This window comes from Pseudorasbora parva, chromosome 7 (assembly GCF_024679245.1).
Source record: "Pseudorasbora parva isolate DD20220531a chromosome 7, ASM2467924v1, whole genome shotgun sequence".
NCBI classification, from domain to species: Eukaryota; Metazoa; Chordata; class Actinopteri; order Cypriniformes; family Gobionidae; genus Pseudorasbora; species Pseudorasbora parva.
This window is the reverse complement of record NC_090178.1, coordinates 22,719,318-22,736,381: the sequence shown is the minus strand read 5'-3', so window position 1 is coordinate 22,736,381 and position 17,064 is coordinate 22,719,318. Positions and strand designations below refer to the sequence as shown.

General features: G+C 37.9%; 2 protein-coding genes across 2 annotated transcripts in view; one reads left to right on the top strand and one right to left on the bottom strand.

Moving 5' to 3' along the window:
• The window catches only part of megf8 (multiple EGF-like-domains 8), a 33,056-nt gene extending 22,977 nt beyond the window's left edge, over nt 1–10,079 (bottom strand). Inside the window, exons 1-16 of the mRNA XM_067448622.1 lie at nt 9,651–10,079; nt 7,782–8,047; nt 7,069–7,232; nt 6,559–6,774; nt 6,153–6,333; nt 5,731–5,819; nt 5,419–5,632; nt 5,041–5,221; nt 3,316–3,461; nt 3,123–3,233; nt 2,220–2,371; nt 1,633–1,734; nt 1,359–1,506; nt 938–1,101; nt 482–685; nt 179–382 (exon numbers count right to left, since the gene is read on the bottom strand). Of these exons, the coding sequence (XP_067304723.1) occupies nt 179–382; nt 482–685; nt 938–1,101; nt 1,359–1,506; nt 1,633–1,734; nt 2,220–2,371; nt 3,123–3,233; nt 3,316–3,461; nt 5,041–5,221; nt 5,419–5,632; nt 5,731–5,819; nt 6,153–6,333; nt 6,559–6,774; nt 7,069–7,232; nt 7,782–7,953 (2,448 nt within the window). The 5' untranslated portion in view covers nt 7,954–8,047; nt 9,651–10,079. The remainder of the gene's footprint in view (nt 1–178; nt 383–481; nt 686–937; nt 1,102–1,358; nt 1,507–1,632; nt 1,735–2,219; nt 2,372–3,122; nt 3,234–3,315; nt 3,462–5,040; nt 5,222–5,418; nt 5,633–5,730; nt 5,820–6,152; nt 6,334–6,558; nt 6,775–7,068; nt 7,233–7,781; nt 8,048–9,650) is intronic.
• Nucleotides 10,080–11,103: 1,024 nt separating this feature from the next.
• trim35-28 (tripartite motif containing 35-28) lies at nt 11,104–16,545 on the top strand. Its single transcript, XM_067448621.1, has 6 exons — nt 11,104–11,741; nt 11,877–11,972; nt 12,083–12,313; nt 13,729–13,751; nt 14,444–14,562; nt 14,650–16,545. Exons 1-6 carry the CDS (start codon nt 11,313–11,315, stop codon nt 15,183–15,185), a joined length of 1,434 nt encoding a protein of 477 aa, XP_067304722.1. The 5' UTR covers nt 11,104–11,312; the 3' UTR covers nt 15,186–16,545.
• Nucleotides 16,546–17,064: the final 519 nt, after the last annotated feature.

Here is a 17,064-nt window from a genome sequence, read left to right as displayed (position 1 = left end):
GTCAGACTGGAGACATTTTTCCGGTAATGAGACCAAAAATATTTAAGGCCCATCTAATCTGAATTGAAGACTTTTTAAGGCCTTATTTAAGGAAAAACTTATTTAAGACATTTTATGACTTTTTAAGGACTACCACCCTACTTATTTTAAGCTGCTCTATTAGGTAATATACACTTACACTGCCTCCAGGTAAAGCTGTGCGGTTCCAGGTAAGAGCCATCTCACTAGTCTGTCCTGATGCAGAGTTATTCAGGTAGCCCTCCGCCTGGATCAGGTACCAGTTTCCTCGTGTAAGATTCTGGAACAGGCGGGAACCATCCGGCCGGGATAGCATACGGATCTCCTTCTCCTCCTGAGCGGACCACCGTCCCAGCACATCCGTCTACACGAAAGAAAAGACATTTCAAAAGCGACTCGAGACTTTATGCCATGACACGACTCTTGTCTAAAAGAGGAAACCTGATTTTGTCATATTAAATACCAGCTGAAGAGAGTTAGGTCCAGCAGCCATTTGAGCAGTGAAGTGGAGCTTCTGAATTCGAGCCCATATGGCAACAGTTTCCTGAGGTGGTGCTGCAGGAGGAGGAGCGCCCCATAAGGGATGAATAAATCCCCGAAACTGCAGGGTAACATCCATCTCTGTAGAGGGATTGAGGATGATGGAGGTACTGCGCAGGATAGATACCTACAAAGAAGCAGAAGAGTGTGAGAGAGAAGAAGAGAAGAGGTGGAGGGTGCACAGAGGAAGAGTAACAGCAGTTTAAAAAAAACAACAACTTGGATGTATAAAATATAGAGAAAAGTGATTTATTACAATTATTAAAAGTGAGAGCACAACAAGAAACCAAAAACATATGAAGGTGACAAGAGGTGAAAACCATATAGAAAAGAAATCTAGAGCTAAGGTCATGAGAGCTCAGGATTGAACCTGTCATACCTTGTCAGGCTGTGATTGATTGCGTGGATGCTGGAAGGTGAGCAGGTGCAGTCCCGGGACATAGTTCTCGGTGCGACAGAAGGGGAGGGAGGTGAGGAAACGCGTGCGCTCCCCCCACCAGCCGTACGCCCCAGAGATCTGGTCCACGCGGCATGCACTGCGCTCTGCCAGGGGTCAAAGTGTACAATATTTACACATGATATGCCAAATTTTTACATACACACTCAGGTCACTTGTCATTAAAGTATATTGTGTGTAAACACAACATGGCTAAAAGTGATCTACAAACACATGGCACTCAGTAACACATTATTTCACAGACTGTAAAAGCGTCCAGAAATAAAGGTTTACTGAGCAGTGTGTGGTCGCATATCTACATTGTTTTAAGTCATGTTATGTCTGCTCACTGCTTTCTCTTTACCTGAAATAGGCAAGCAGGACTCATTCTGCACACACCAGCCAAATTCCCCAGAGACGCGTGGCAGAGAGTTTGGCACCCCACTGAACACCAGACATGACTGGCAGTCCGACAAGAAACGAGCCAGGCCCAGACATCCGGTGCTGCCACACTGTTTTAAATGCACACAAGTCAGATGAAGCAGTGAGAGACACACGTGAAAATGATTGTTAGCATTAGAAAGGCATGAGTGCTCAAAAGAACTAAACGCAAATAAAAAAGACTGGGGAGGAATTACCGGGTTGGTGGGCTGGTATTCCCGACAACGACCCTCACACCAACTGCACTCTGGATTCTTTAGACACAAGCTTTCATCTGGAGCTTCGGCACATACAGTGTCCTTTTAGACAAAAACACATACTCAAATTAACATATTTATTAAAAAAGGACACATTAAATTGATCAAAAAGTGACAGTAAAGATTTTTGGTTTCTATTTGATTTCAATTGATTAAAGAATCCTAAAAATGCTTTCCACAAAAATATTAGGCACCACAAATGTTTTCAACATTGAATAATAGTAAGGAATGTTACTTGAGCACCAAATCAGAATATTAGAATGATTTCTAAATGGTCATGTGATACTGAAAACTGTAATGACCATTACAGGAATAAATTACTTTCTTTATTTTTTATTTTGTTATTTTAAATTGTAATATTATTTCACAATATTACCTTTTTACTGTATTTTCTGTATATATCTTGGTGAGCATAGAGACTTCTTTTTTTTTTTTTATTAAATAATCGTACCGACCTCAACATTTTGAATGGTACTTTACATGTACACTAACACTTTTTACATTAAAGTATAATGTAATGTATTTACCCTGTCTCCTGGGTCACTGCTTACAAATAGCGGTACTTTATATGCCAAGAGGTCACCACGGGCAACGCCACTGTAACCGCCAACAACTAGCAGCACGCGTCCCTCCATGACAGTAGCGATATGGGAATATCGGCCTCGCACTGACGCACCTCCTATAGGAGCACAAATAATAAAAACTTGAGCTAAAGCGATAGTTCACCCAAAAGTTGTTCTAAACCTGTATGATTTTCTTTCTGCTGAACCAAAAATAAGATATAAAAAGTAAAAACCCAATCATTTTTGGGTGAACTATCCATTTAACTTGGAAAATTCTGTTAAATAGATCCTGAGGTATAGATATACATTCTTCTATAAATTGCTGATTAAAAATAACTTAAGTAAGGGAACAATAAAATGTAGTACAATAAATTGTTCAGTGAAATGGTAAATATTGTAGAGGGCTGAACTGAAGCATCATTATGGAATAATACCAATTTTTAGACCAACTTTTAAATGTTTTGCAAACCAAAAATAACAATGGCAAAAATTCTTACAGGCACTAGGAGGAGTGGTTAAGTTACAATAATAATAAAAAAATGAAATGAAAACAAAAACAGAAAACACTTTTATCTGAGAGTAGTTTTATTTCTTATGAATTCATTTCATTTGTTTAAAAGCTGCAGGCCAGTAAATCTGCATCAGACACAAGGGAATTTACACAACAAATGACCTCTCAAGAGTAGGTCATAACAAGCCCCCAGTCAGACTGAAGCATCTAGCACATGAGACCTTACAGGCTCTCCTGTTATTTCTTGGGAAAAATCCTCAGGGAGGCGTGGGTCATCAATCGCATACATCATCATACTTCATCTCCTCTTTAAACAAACGTATCTGACTCTCTCTGACCAGTAAAAATACACTTACGCTGACTGAGGCTTTCACCAACAGACACCCACTGATGGCAGCCAAGATGATAAAAAAAGATCTCCTGATCGTAGCACTTCTCTTCCATGTAGTGGATATGCACATTCCCTCCTGAGAGAAGAACAGAAACAGATCTCCCTTAATTAATTCTACTCGCAGCTCTAGTGTAGCTCTACTATTCATCTCTACTTACCGTACACTACCATGTAGTTGCCGATGACGGTGGCAGAGTGGAATGCTCTCTCCCTCGGGCCACTGGCAGGAAAACGTGATCGGAAGGAAGTCCAAAATCGTTTCTCAACATGGAAAGCATCAGTTGAGTTTACACGCACACTGAACCTGGTTGAGAGAGGAGTAGAGTGCAACTTTAAGTTTTTAGTTAACTTGTACACAAAAACAAGCTATTTAATTGTGATTTTGTTTTCTGAAGCCCATTATTTGACCGTAAGATTTAAATGGATTTAAACTCCTGTTTTTACAGACTTGAACTTATGAACCACACACATTTCCATCCTAACTTTTGAGTATGTTTTCTTTCAATGTGATTTGAACAGCATTTTACAGCTGACAGTCAAGTCAAATTTACTAGCTCTTTTTTATAGCTCTTTTTACAATTCACGAAGCAGTTTACAGAAAAGCATGATACCTTTATAATACCTTAATCTCTTCATGCCTTATAGTTGCATTTAGCAGAGTTGGGAGAAAATAGTTTGCATTTTTGGATGGTACAAGCAATCAAGCAGTTGATATTTGCTACACTATATATATATATATATATATATATATATATATATATATATATATATCCCTATGTGAATGTGAGTATACTGCATGTATGCGGAATATTATATTAAATATTGTGTCCAATTTTATATACAGATATGCGTGATAATACAGCTTATGATATATACAATCATGCAGCTGAGAACTTGTGTGCTTTATAATCAGCATGTATAGTATGTGTATGTGTTGTAGGGGTGACCCCGAAAAGTCGAAGCTTCGAAGTATCGACATGCGGAGCCGGATTCGACCAACGATCTCACAGTCGAATCTTCGCGGGTGTTATGAAACGAGGATCATACCATTTTGCCGATATGAGGGTGCTCAATATTTTAAAGACGTGGCACGGCGCTGAGCTTCTCGTCCAGTGTGCGACCCCTTTAAGGGATGCGAAGCTCAGCGGCGCGCCTTTAAAATTCGAACACATTGTTTTCAATTAATGTACACACACACCGGCGGCGACGCAGGAAGTTGTTTAAAATCCTGCCGCGCCACAGAGCACCATTTCAAGGTTTTATATTACATTTAGATTCTTCAAATCGTCAATTTACATACTGATTTCATCCTGTGCTACAAGATACACCCATCCTGCAGGCTGGAGCTCTTCTGTCAGAAGTCAATTCAAAATTGAGCTTGCGCGTATAATGTGCACGTCCGGTGTGAGAGCGGTGTGTGTCCCGGTGCTGAGCTTCGCATCCTCTGTGCGACCAGGCATAATCGGCTTAAGAACGTGCATGTAAACGCACTCAAAGTTTTCTATTCCTCAGGTATTTTTTTAGTTAATTTATCAAAATGTTCTTTTATATATTTGTGTGATGTTCTGTATTTCGATCGCAGCTTTAAAATGTTATGAGAATGTTTATCCACCACATACCTTTTATTTAAACCTAAATAAGAAAGCCATTGTCAGTTCGTCTGTCAGTTGGCAGGCAGTTTTGCTTGCTTTATTAAAAGTTGTTAATGTGTGTGTGTAAAGGAAAATAAAATAGTTTTACCCTCCTGCTGACTAGTGTCGTGCCCCTTCCAACCCATTCGCACACACATAGATGATTAGACTATCGGTCGACTATAGAAAGATTCGACAATTCTGATTCGAATGTGTAAATCCTTAGTAACCCCTATTGTGGTGTTGTTGTACCTAGCAGTGGTAGGTCTGTGTCCCCCGTACACCAGCAGAGTTTTGGAAATGGCATGATAGACCATGCTGTGTCCTGCGGTAGCAGGTGGTTTTCCGCCTGTAGGCTGAACTGCCTCCCACACTCCATCCCACAACCGGAATCTGTACAATGATGAGGAGAACATGTCCTCCTCGGTCCTTCCTGAAAAGACAGGTCAATCAATTATTCTTAAGGAGAAGAAGCAATGTAACAACACAGACAGACAAGACAGACATTTTAGGGTACAGACTGCAAGAAAGAAAAAAAAAAAGAGATGCGTTTATAACAAATTCACAATAATGCTCATGTTGGTCTTTTTTATAATCCACCATTTAAGAATAGGAATATGGTTTACTCACCCCCAAAAACATACATATAGTTGTCTACTATCGCTGCCGCGTGATTTGCCAGCCTGGGTGCCCCTGAAGCGTTTGATTGGCCTAGCTGCTGCCATTCATCTTGCTGTGCACGGTACACCCATACATCACTAGCCAATGAGTGGTTGGCAAGCTCACCGCCAAATATGACCATGTTTCCTTGCCATTCTACTGCTGTGTGCGAATGTCGAGGAGCCTGAAACAGAGGTGATATCATTTATGGGATCATAAAATGGAAATAGATTATTATAAATACATAAGATAAGAACATTCTTAAGAAAATAAGTTTCTTACTGGACTAAATGAATGTGACATCTGTTCCCAATTATTGGTCAAAAAACTGTAAACAACAAGGTCCCCCAGTGCTTTATTCAGATCGAACCCTGAAAAAAAGAATTGAAATAAAATCACGCCACAGCTGTACTTTAAAACAAAATTTGTGAAATTGAGGGTAAGACAAAAGCAAAGCTCATGTTCAAATTAATGTCCGCAAATAAATAATGAAATGTTAATTATGTTATAATGCTTTTCTTAAATTGTGAACAATGTATTCTACTGGGGAAAAAATCTGTATATGGTTTGTATGTAACATGCGTACGTCTGTATATATAAACCTTTTTTTTCACAGAGCTAATGTGTGCAACCATCATCCCAGATCATGAGAAATGATTAATGATCAGTCAACGATGGAAAACGCCAAATAGTAAGGCTCTTACCTCCGAACATGTACATGGCTCCAGCAGAAGCCAGGTAAACTCCAGCAGAGGCGGTGCGAGGGGCTGCTTTAATGTCACCAGGGCTCACCTCCCACCACTGCCCTGCCCCACTGTTGTCACGGAGACCCAGTTCACAGTTCTGTCCCACAAAGCCAGGGTTGCAGATGCAATGCTCACCCCTCTGTGATCAAGAAAGGCAGACAATAGTCTTTAGTAAAATAATTAAGTTGTTATTTCAGTACATTTGCACTTTTAATAACATGAGCGCTGGAGGATATCTTCTGCAGATTCATGTTACTAAAGATGGATTACCTGGTGCCATTAGAACAATTAAACAGAAATTGTATCATTTTAATATCCTTTTTTCTCAATTTACGTATAATAAAAGAGGTTCCCTTTCGCTTACCTTATCACAGCGACCGTGGCCGTGTTGTGTGCAGACCTGGGAGCAGAGAGGGGCACTGCAGTCCACTCCTCCCCACCCCTGATGGCACTGACAGCGGGCAGTAGCTACATCACAGCGCCCATGACCACCACAGTCCCCGGGGCAAACCGAAAACGTGTAGGTGGCATTGAAGCCCAGCAGGTTGTAGTTGGCATCACTGAAGAGGTGGAGCAGCATCTTGTAAAGAACAGCAAAGAAGATTATGCACAAAGAGAGGCAGAAAGTGAGCAAGACACCAGTCTAGCAGTTAAGGTCTGGCATAGTTTCTTATGATTCATGGCCCTCAATGGCATTTTATTTACAACAGACACACACTGACAGAAATGGAATTATCTAAACTTCCTTTTTTCTCAAAGCTGAATAAAAAGCATGAATTAAAATGGTAGTGTATTTTGAATGATTTCTTAAAGTAAAGCACACAGACTCAAACTAGAGTTGAATAGATGACTAAACTGATATTTTTGGGCTTACCTTACCAGACTTGGCTTCAATTGGTTGTGGTAAGTTGTTACCACTTAAACTTGCCAGTAGGGGGCTCTGGTAGGAATCTCCATCGTAGACAAACAGATAGTCATAGGTGCACTCCGTCTCCATAAACGTGAAGTTAAGCACAATGCGATGGTTTCTACTGGGAGCTGAAGGAGGACAGAAGAGTTCCACTTACAAAGAGAACAAACATACAACTACACCATTTAAGAAATGGAACATTGTTAGTTGTTATAATTACTAGGTAAGCCATCCTTAGTAACATGTTGAGTGAGTCTGCAGAAGATATTTTTCAGCTCTCATTTTAATAAAGCAGAAAATACTGAAATATCAACTTAATCATGGACTAAAAAATTTGTCACGATGAAGCAAAAATAGTGACAGATCTTTTCTTCCATATTGTGACGTACATCTGAGTGAAACAATAATAACAAAAACAATGTAGAAGGCTTTCAGTCGGTTGTTGAATGGATGGAGGCAGATCTAAATGCAAGCTTGCAGAGCTTGGAAGAAAAGTCTAGATTATTTGGAGAAGTCTGATGTACATCAGCACAGAGAGGTGACAGTTTGAATAAAACAGAAGATCGAGATTGTTCAAATGATGAAAAATTAAAACGGATGCATATATGCTAATACTATATGCTAATAAAGCTTCTTTCAGTCATCAGTCCTTTGTTTTTGTAGTTTTTGACACCAACCCTTAATGAGCCACTCGCAGTTCCCATTGACAGAGTAGTTTCCCGGCCCATCTGTGACATATCCTGGGACACCCCGGAGTACCTGTCTTTGGCCCTTACAGTCTCCGGCCCAGATAACAGGGATCAGAACCACCAAGACAGGCAGCAGGACAGTCGAGGTGTGGGAAATCATCCTCTCCTCCACCCGCAAAGGGCAGAGAGAAAAAAAAAACAAAACAAAAAAACGCTGGAGAGTGGGAGGTTGGACTTGCTCACAGTATGGAGACCTATAGGGAGAAAAAAAACATCAAATTTATATGAATTATCCACAAATAAAACTACAGCCAATTAACTATAATATGGCATCTCCATATAGCCCACTGTATCATATTTTATTCATTCATATATTAGACCTCAAAATGAATAAAAACTTAATCATCACTTAACTGAAAAAAACTGTTGTACACAATCATCTACATGCCTCCTGCCCTCTATTTTATACTTCTTCTTTTTTTTAGAAAGCCTTTAAGTATAATTCTAGAAATTTCCACCATCAGGTTGAGTTACATGTGTCTTACATGTGTCTTACATGTGTCTTACATGTGTCTTACATGTGTCTTTTTGCTGTGAAAGCTTTAATGATATTTGTAAAACAAACCTAAGATTAACTTATTTTGTTTGTATGTACATCTCTCAATGAGATGTAATGATGTTAATTTTCCCATCTTACAAGGACATATTTTTGGGAGATATAGATAAGTGACAACTGATTTTTATTTGCATTGTATGCAAATAGTCTCTTATATTGTTATAAAAAATGTTTACAAATTTACATTACACGCTAACAGAATTTCAATTTAATCTTACTTTTTGGCCATATTAATACCAACGTTTAACCAAATTGCATATTTTTGCTTAGTTCGGGCATATGAATAAAACTATTTTTTCCTCCAGTGTGAGCTCCATATTTTAATACTGCTACTGCATAAAAGCTTACTGTAGCCTAGCAAAAATAAAACAATACATTTATAAAACAAAGTCAACTTTTTAAAGATTGAGTCTAAAGTTTCCATTTAAATGTTAAAAATGTATGTGTGTGTGTGTGTGTGTGTGTGTTATATATATATATATATATATATATATATATATATATATATATATATATATATATATATATATATATATATATATATATATATTGATTTCATATTAGGCTTAAGATTTGTTTATACAATCCTTAATCGCATAATAATTTATTGTTGTTTCACGTTTTGTTTTTGTCTTATCACTGACACAGTAGAAACGGTATCATTGTCCTGGAAAATGACAAAGCACTCTTATCTAATCTTATCTTATCAAAAAGACAACAACTGATGCAAAAGGCATGCTTGCAAAAACCTTTAGCTGTCTTCAGAAAAACTATGCAATAGTCTAGAATCAACCATATTTGCTGCAAAGTAACACAAATTGATGGAAAAAAGCACTTTCAATTCGAAAGTATGTGACATACACAGACAAAATTACCAATCATAAAATATAATAAGGCTTCCTGGATCTGGTTAACTTTCCAATGCATTTGTGCTTATAAACTGGTATGTCTAGTTTTGGCTGACACAGGCATCATTGTAACAGCAATGCTGAGCTAACGGTTTACTTAACTGTTTTGTCACCACATTTAACCGACTGTGGTCCCTTGTGAAACAATAATGTAACAGTTATATAGCAATGTGTATCTGTCCATTGTCAGTTACGCATTTACTGACTCGTATCAATAAAAGAGACTTTTAAAACTGACAATTGACAGCGTTAGCTGAAGCTAACCGAGTAACGTTAGCTATGTCTATCCCGCTAGCTTTCGGGGAAAAGCAAACCATCCTCCGCTTTACTCACCGATTCCCGAGTGTTGGTCTCCATGTTTCTAAAGCATTGAGATATTCGTAATTTACATCCTGTGTCAGGTAGATAAATAAAGAGACGCGCTGAACGACGCCCCAGCAGTATCACTGCAGCTATATTTGCGGTCGCTGAGCCCAGCGGAGGCTTAAAGCGCCGCGCGAGACCACCGCGGATGATGAAGTATGAGCTGCTGGAATCATAGGCCTTGAGCTCCGCTCACTTGATGGCTTTATTTACCAAACATCTGCAGATGTTATTAAAAAGAATTGGTTTAACTTCTGGCTAAATCCAAGAAATAACGGGTCCAACATCACCCGTGTGCCTAAGTTGTTCCTGATGTGCAGGACGCGTCCTGGATCGTGCAGCTGTACTGTTGTGTTTGTTCACTGAGGATGTGTGTGCTTCTGCTTCCAGATGGTTGGTTGTCAACAACACAAAGCCCAATAACCGTGAGCATGCTGAACGAACGAGCTCTCTACTGGCCTAGTATTGCATTGCAGTCTTATATCAGGGGGTTTAATAAAACTTTTAATGCTGAGTTTGCTGAGGACCTCCAAATCTCCTGGCGAGATTGTGTCAGAACAGTTTGACGATAAGGCAGCGGAGTTGATTTACAGATCAACTAATTCATGTATAGAAAAAAATATTACTTTTTCTTTTTTGTCCAAGACGGTTTCAGGTCACATTTCATGTTACATAAATAAATACATTAATTTAGGCTATTTATTTGTAGGCTACTCACCTTTTATCATGTTTAATATATTTACTTTTTGCAACATTTAACATTTCATTGGCCTATTAGTAATTCATATTTTTTTATTTGTATTCGTTGTTCAAGTAATTTTCATTTTAATATTAATGACAACTGACGAAACATACACATTTTTTTATTTGCACGTATTAGCCTAATAAATATCCACCGGTAACTAACTATACGCAAAAACAAAAACATTATATCCTGGGTGCCTTGTTCGAATTTCTCTGACACGTGTACCATTCTTTTATACCATTCATTTTAACTTCTGTTCTAAGAGAAAATTCATACCATTTCTTCTGAGGTTTCACCAGGACAACAATATGGTCTTTAAAAATGATTGAACAGTCCAATTTAGCACTCTTATGGAATATGTTATGAATCAAAATATGACTTGCTGTTGCATTGATTTCATAACATTACATGTCCTGAGGACACCGGGACTTAAATCATATTTATCAGGCATTTTGGGAGATACGACAAGAGCAGGGGGAAAAAAATACCGAAAAGACAATAAAGTTTTCCTGGGCCACAGGAGGATACGATAACTATGCAAGAAAACGTATGTGTGTGGTTATAATGATCTGTGTAAAGATGGCCAATTCTGTGTGAAAATGTAAATAAAATGTATGACTGTTTGCACTTTTATTATATCCTGCATGCTTTTCTCTCTCCGCCCACCCTATCGCTCACACACGCGGAAGTTGCAGTGACAGAACGAAAACAGGTAGAACGTCTCGTCCTTACAAAAATAGCCTCCTGCTTTTTTTTCTTTTTTTAAACAAATTTTAATCGCCGAAGGTTTTCTGTTTTAAACACCTAAGCGCTTTTTAAGCATATTTTAAACTCCTATAAGAAAATTTTGCCGTTTATTGAAAGTGAAAGTACAGCTCGAGTCTAACATGGCAGACTGCAGTGACGAGGATATCACAGACAGACCATCTCTTCTCGAGTCAGACTTAACGTGTCCTGTGTGCAAAGACATATTTAGAGAACCCTTGTTACTCTCGTGTAGCCACAGTTTCTGTAAGCTATGTCTGGAGGGCAGCTGGAAGAACCAGACGAAAAAGCAGTGCCCGATGTGCCGAAAATGCTGCGACGGGGAGACTCCGATCGTCAACCGCGCGCTAAACAACACTTGCGTATCATATAAAAAGGAGAGGAACTGGAGAACACCAGGTGCGGGTTTCGATGAGGTAATGTGTGGTTTGCACCAGCGCCCCTTCCAGCTCTTCTGCATTAAAGACGAGGAACCTGTGTGCGTGGACTGCGTGACACTTCACCCTGGACACGAGCTGGTGCCGATAGATCAGGGGGTGCCTTTCTGTAAGGTGAGCTCATTACTTAGGCTACTATCATTACCCACCAGCAGTGAAACTAAAGCAACTGACTTAATGTTACAGCTGAAATTAATACTGACTTTTTATTTTTGAAATGCATATTTCTAACATGCATTTTTTTTGTAGGATGAGCTTAACTTGAAAATAAAAATACTGGAAAGCAAGCAGGACCACTTCAAAAGAACTAAAAAAAGATATAGAGACACAATCTCCTTTATTGAGGTAAACAGATTCTGAAAACGAACTGAAGGCCAACAAACTCAAGTATGTTCACATATGGTGTCTTGATCATTTAACCCCAATGCCCATTACACTTCTCTGTTTTGTTACAGGGCCAGACTAAAGAGGCAGAAACGCAAATCAAACAGGAGTTTGAGAGACTCCATCAGGTCTTAAGAGATGAGGAGACATTTAGAATAAATGCTTTGTTTAGAGAAGAAAATGAGAAGAAGATAATGATTAATGAGAGTATTGAAAGCATCAGTCATGATATTTCAGCTCTTTCAGAATTGATTCAGTCAGTAAAGAGGGAAATGGGAGCTGAGGATTTGCCTTTCCTTCAGGTAAGACAGGTTTTTTTTGGAGGGGGGGGGGGGGGGGTAACTTTATGCATGTCTACCTGATAATAATTAAAATTCACTCTGTTTACCAATTACAAACAGGACAAACATGTACAGATGTACATTCTAGTTATTGTAGGTATGAATTGCACTAAATTAATAGATTTAAGTTATGTTTATTTATAAAGCACATTATGAAGCAACAAATGTTGTTAACAACTTAAGTGCTGTACAATCTAGAGAAAAACACAATAAATACAAAATATAACAATAAAAAAGTTAAACAAGAACAGACTAACACAGTATTTATAAACGTGGGATATCCAAACTTGATCTATACAGTCCTGCAGAGTTTAGCTCCAACTTGCCTCAACTTGCCTTTCTAGTAAGACCCAAGCGCCACAAGAGTCCTGAAAAGTGAAGCAAAAGTATTTCTTTCCCCCTAAGGTCATATAAAGCCTGCCTACTCCATGTAATGTAATGGGACCTAGGCAAACTGCAAATTACACTTCAAATATATTTTTTCCTAAAGATGGTTTCTGTCATAAAATCACATTGATGTTAGTTCAAGTGTTTGTTCTTTAAATATGTTTGGTTTTAGTTAGTTATTTGATACTATACAAATGGGGGTTAATGATCGACAGCTTCTCTGAGTATAGTAGTCACTGAGGCACCAACAGACTTATTTTAGAGACTGGAGCTTTAACTTTAAAAGGGTAGTTTACCCAAAAAATGTCAATTCTGTCATTAATTACTCACCCTCATGTCGTTCTAAACCTGTAAGATAATTTCTACATTTCCATAACTGTTTAATTCACAAAAAAGTTCAGGGGCGAGTGATTGATTAGATAGGAATGTGGGCTTGATATCGCAACTCCACTTCACACTCACTACTGCGCAGACTCGGGCTACAAGTTGCAACTGCGCAGACTAGAGAACCAAGATATTAGCGCCATATTTGGACACTGCCGGCTTCACTTTACTACAATGGAAGAGAATGACGGGGTGTCATCCATCTTTCTTTTATATTCTATAGTAAGACTTTAATTAGCTGGATCAGGTGTGTTTAATTGGGGTTGAAACTAAACTCTGTAGGACATTGGCCTAAATCTTGAAAACATCGAAGTCACTGGAGAAAAATGAACTTTTTAGATGTAAATATTGTGGAAGTGGAAGGAGGAGGAAGAGATCACCAATATGCTGTAGGGCTAAGACCTTTACAGCAAAGACCTTAAAACATACAGCAAACCCTTACATTTAACCCTATAACTAAAAAAGATATGGAAAATGAGCATCAGGTCATTGACCCCTTACATTTATACAGGGTTTTCTCACACTGTAACATAGCGAAAAAATAAATTATGCATGAGTCCTTCATTCAGCTCTTATATGTCAACTTTTCACATTTTTTCCCACAGAACTTCCAGAAGCTAAAAAGACGGTATGTCTCTTAATTTCCCCCCAGTATATTTCTTAATTCTGTAATGCTATGAATTACTCACCTAATATCACTAAAGATACGTCATATTTGCTCACACTGGTGCCCTTTTGTCCTTTTCCATCTAATATCCTATAAAGTTGAAGTGAAAATGAAACTTCCTATTTTCTAAATGCATGTTATAGATCTTAAAGTATTAGTTCACCCAAAAATATCATTTACATGGGCATTACTATTCTAATGCTGTATATCACAAAATATCTTGCTCATCCATATAATGGCGGTGAATTGCAATTAGCTTTAAACTGGTCTTTGGTGACTCATGCCATAAATAGTCCTCTGGGGCAGTCCGGGGGTTTGGTCAAAAGCTTTAACAAAAACCTAACAACAAAAACACTAGTAAATAATGACTTAATTTTCATTTTGGGTGAACTATACCTTTAAGGTGTGGTCACAATAGTGAAATTCCCACTGTCTATGAGTGTGGTGATGATAAGCACAACTCATGAAGAAGTCATTTTAAAACCAAGCCGATTTCTGTTGGTCATTTTGCATGACCAGCTGAACCTGTTGCTAAAACCATGTCCTTGCCCTATATATATTTTTTATTTTCAATAATCTGTTTCACTCTTTTTAATTGTGACTTTAATTATATTGTGTGTAAGAGGGTAAACATCTCTTGATGTCTGTCACAGAACCCAGTGGACTGGTGAGGATCCAAAGAAGGTCGAAGGAGCTCTCATTAACATGGCCAAGCATGTAGGCGCTTTGGGTTACAAAATCTGGGAAAATATGCAATCTCATATCACATGTTGTGAGTGTACATTTCACCTCGTCTAAAATATGTGTAATATTACCTCAGAGAACTTTGTGGGTCACCTTAACATTTTTGTATCTGCAGTGCCTGTCATCCTGGATCCCAACACAGCCTCGCCTTGGCTCTCTATATCTCCTGATTTTTCCAGTATGCAAGAGAGTCAGGAGAGGCAGTCTTTCCCAGACAACCCTGAGAGGTTTGATCCCTGTGTTTTTGTTCTTGGGTCAGAAGGTTTCTCCTCAGGGCGCCACCGTTGGGAGGTTTCTGTGGCTGACCACCCCAAATGGATCTTGGGAGTATGCAAGGAATCAGTGGTTCGGAAGAGAAAGTTCACAGTGACAACCAAAGCAGGAGTGTGGACCATCGGCCTGAGTAAAGGGATCTACAATGCTCTGACCAGTCCACGTACTGTGCTGAATCTAGAGAGAAGGCCAGAAACCATCAGGATAAAGGTCAATATGGAGAAGGGAGAGGTGTCCTTCTGGGATACAGGCAACAACAAGCACCTATGCACGTTTAATGATAAGTTCACTGAAAAGCTGTTCCCCATCTTTGGCCCAGGGCTCCAGAGAACACCCATCACTATCTTGCCTGCTAAAGTGGCCATACACAAACAATAAGTAAACATGCTAACATCTTAGCCTGGTAAGGCTGAAGAGCCTTAACCTCCACTAAAGTTGCTATACAGTTTTGAATTATATTGAGCCAAATTAAACAGAACTAGTTAAGTATTTTGGATCTAATACAAGTTAAGCCAAGCAACAGCATTTTTGGCATAAAGTTTGATTGCCATAGAAATTAATTTCATGTTTCTCCTTTTACTTTAAAATATGAAAAATCTCAATTACAGAAAGAATCTTACAACAAATGTATAGTGTTAACATGATTACAGTGTGATTAACAGCTTACTAACCTTTTCTGTTATATCTGATTTTACAGTTTTGTCAATCTGACAAAATGTAACGCCATACACACTAAAATATATTTAACTACTGGAAAAATTAGGATTGATCATCTTTACAGCTTCAAATTATAAATATACATATAGGTTTTAAAAATATATAGGTTTTAAAAGTAAACATATACATATAGGTTGTTTTGCTTTTTAATCCTCCAAATACTGGGGCCTATTGCACAAAACTAGTATGAGGGATTAAGCCGGGATATTTTGGTGATCTTATCATCTGTATCCAAAATGTATATCACCGCTGTCCTGTAAACATACCCTGAAGGCACACTCACACCAGGACCGATAACGAAAGATAACTATATTAGCGGATAAATTGAGCCAGGATCACCAAGATATCCCAGCTTAATCCCTTATCCTGGTTTTGTGCAATAGGCCCCTGGTCCTGTACCTTCCATTTTAAGTGAAGCTCCATAACCTTGATTATTGCCTTATTATTATTATTATTATTATTATTATTATTATTATTATTATTATTATTTGTAGTAATCAACATTATGCCACAAATGCTGTTTATAGAGCGTAACTTGTACTAAACTTTGAAAACTCCTTTAAATGGATATTGTAGTTATATTATGCTAAAATTCAACCTGCATCTTCATTAATGGTTTTTTCGTGTAATATTTGTGGGATTTACTGTAAGGATTAAGATATTCTTTCTCAATCTACCAAAAATATGAATGGCATCTTTATTGCTGAAAAACACTATTGATCATTAAGCAGAAAAAGTGTTTTAATCAACTTTAAATCTTACGATTAACCCTGCTACTTTTGAATGACAATAGTCAACATTGGTGTTGGATTCATGGTCATGTGACACAAGAACAACTCTTTACTTTCTACTTTTTTTGTATAAATCTAGTTAACGATAATTGTTTCCGTTTTTATTTGCCACTTAATTGTGTCTGGCATGTTTATTTACATATATATATATACACAAAGTTTTATATCAGCAGGTGAAAGGGGAAAGAATACTAAAATTGAAAAGACAATAAATGATCTCACTAATCAGACTGAATGTGTTTCTTATTCCTCAAGCATGATCTGTCTTTCAGTCAAAAAAAGAAACACCCACATTAGGTAATAAAAAGGCAATCTCGATGTCACTAGACTCATATAGATTGGCTAAGACTGATGTCCAAATTATTGTGAAAGTGCATGTAATTTTGGTAAATTGTCAGGAGTGTGTTTCAATTCAATATTCAAAACTAAAAGGTTTTGCGTAAAACAACCATATGTTAAAACTGATTTAACTAGTTTGACCATATTCTCTTTTACTTTTTGATTTAAATAATTCCAATCTTTAATTTTAGAAAAAGAAAAAAATAAAGTATTAACTCGTGCAACCGACCACTGGTCTTAAATGTATTTTAGACTGTACATGTGTAAAAGTATGACAGTTACAGTGTTATCAGTCTGAGTCTCGCTCTCATGCTTTCCTCTGCACTGAGAGATAACAAACCGAGGACTGCTCTAGGATTCATTTGCTCATTTATATAATAATATCATATTGCACTTACACTAAATATAGA

What these genes read in the sequence shown, in the direction of transcription:
- trim35-28 (XM_067448621.1), top strand. Translation starts at nt 11,313, where the DNA reads ATGGCAGACTGCAGTGACGAGGATATCACAGACAGACCATCTCTTCTC. An exon ending in TTCCAGAAGCTAAAAAGACG is followed by an intron (nt 13,752 to 14,443) that starts GTATGTCTCTTA and finishes TGTCTGTCACAG; the next exon opens with AACCCAGTGGACTGGTGAGG. An exon ending in GCAATCTCATATCACATGTT is followed by an intron (nt 14,563 to 14,649) that starts GTGAGTGTACAT and finishes TTGTATCTGCAG; the next exon opens with TGCCTGTCATCCTGGATCCC.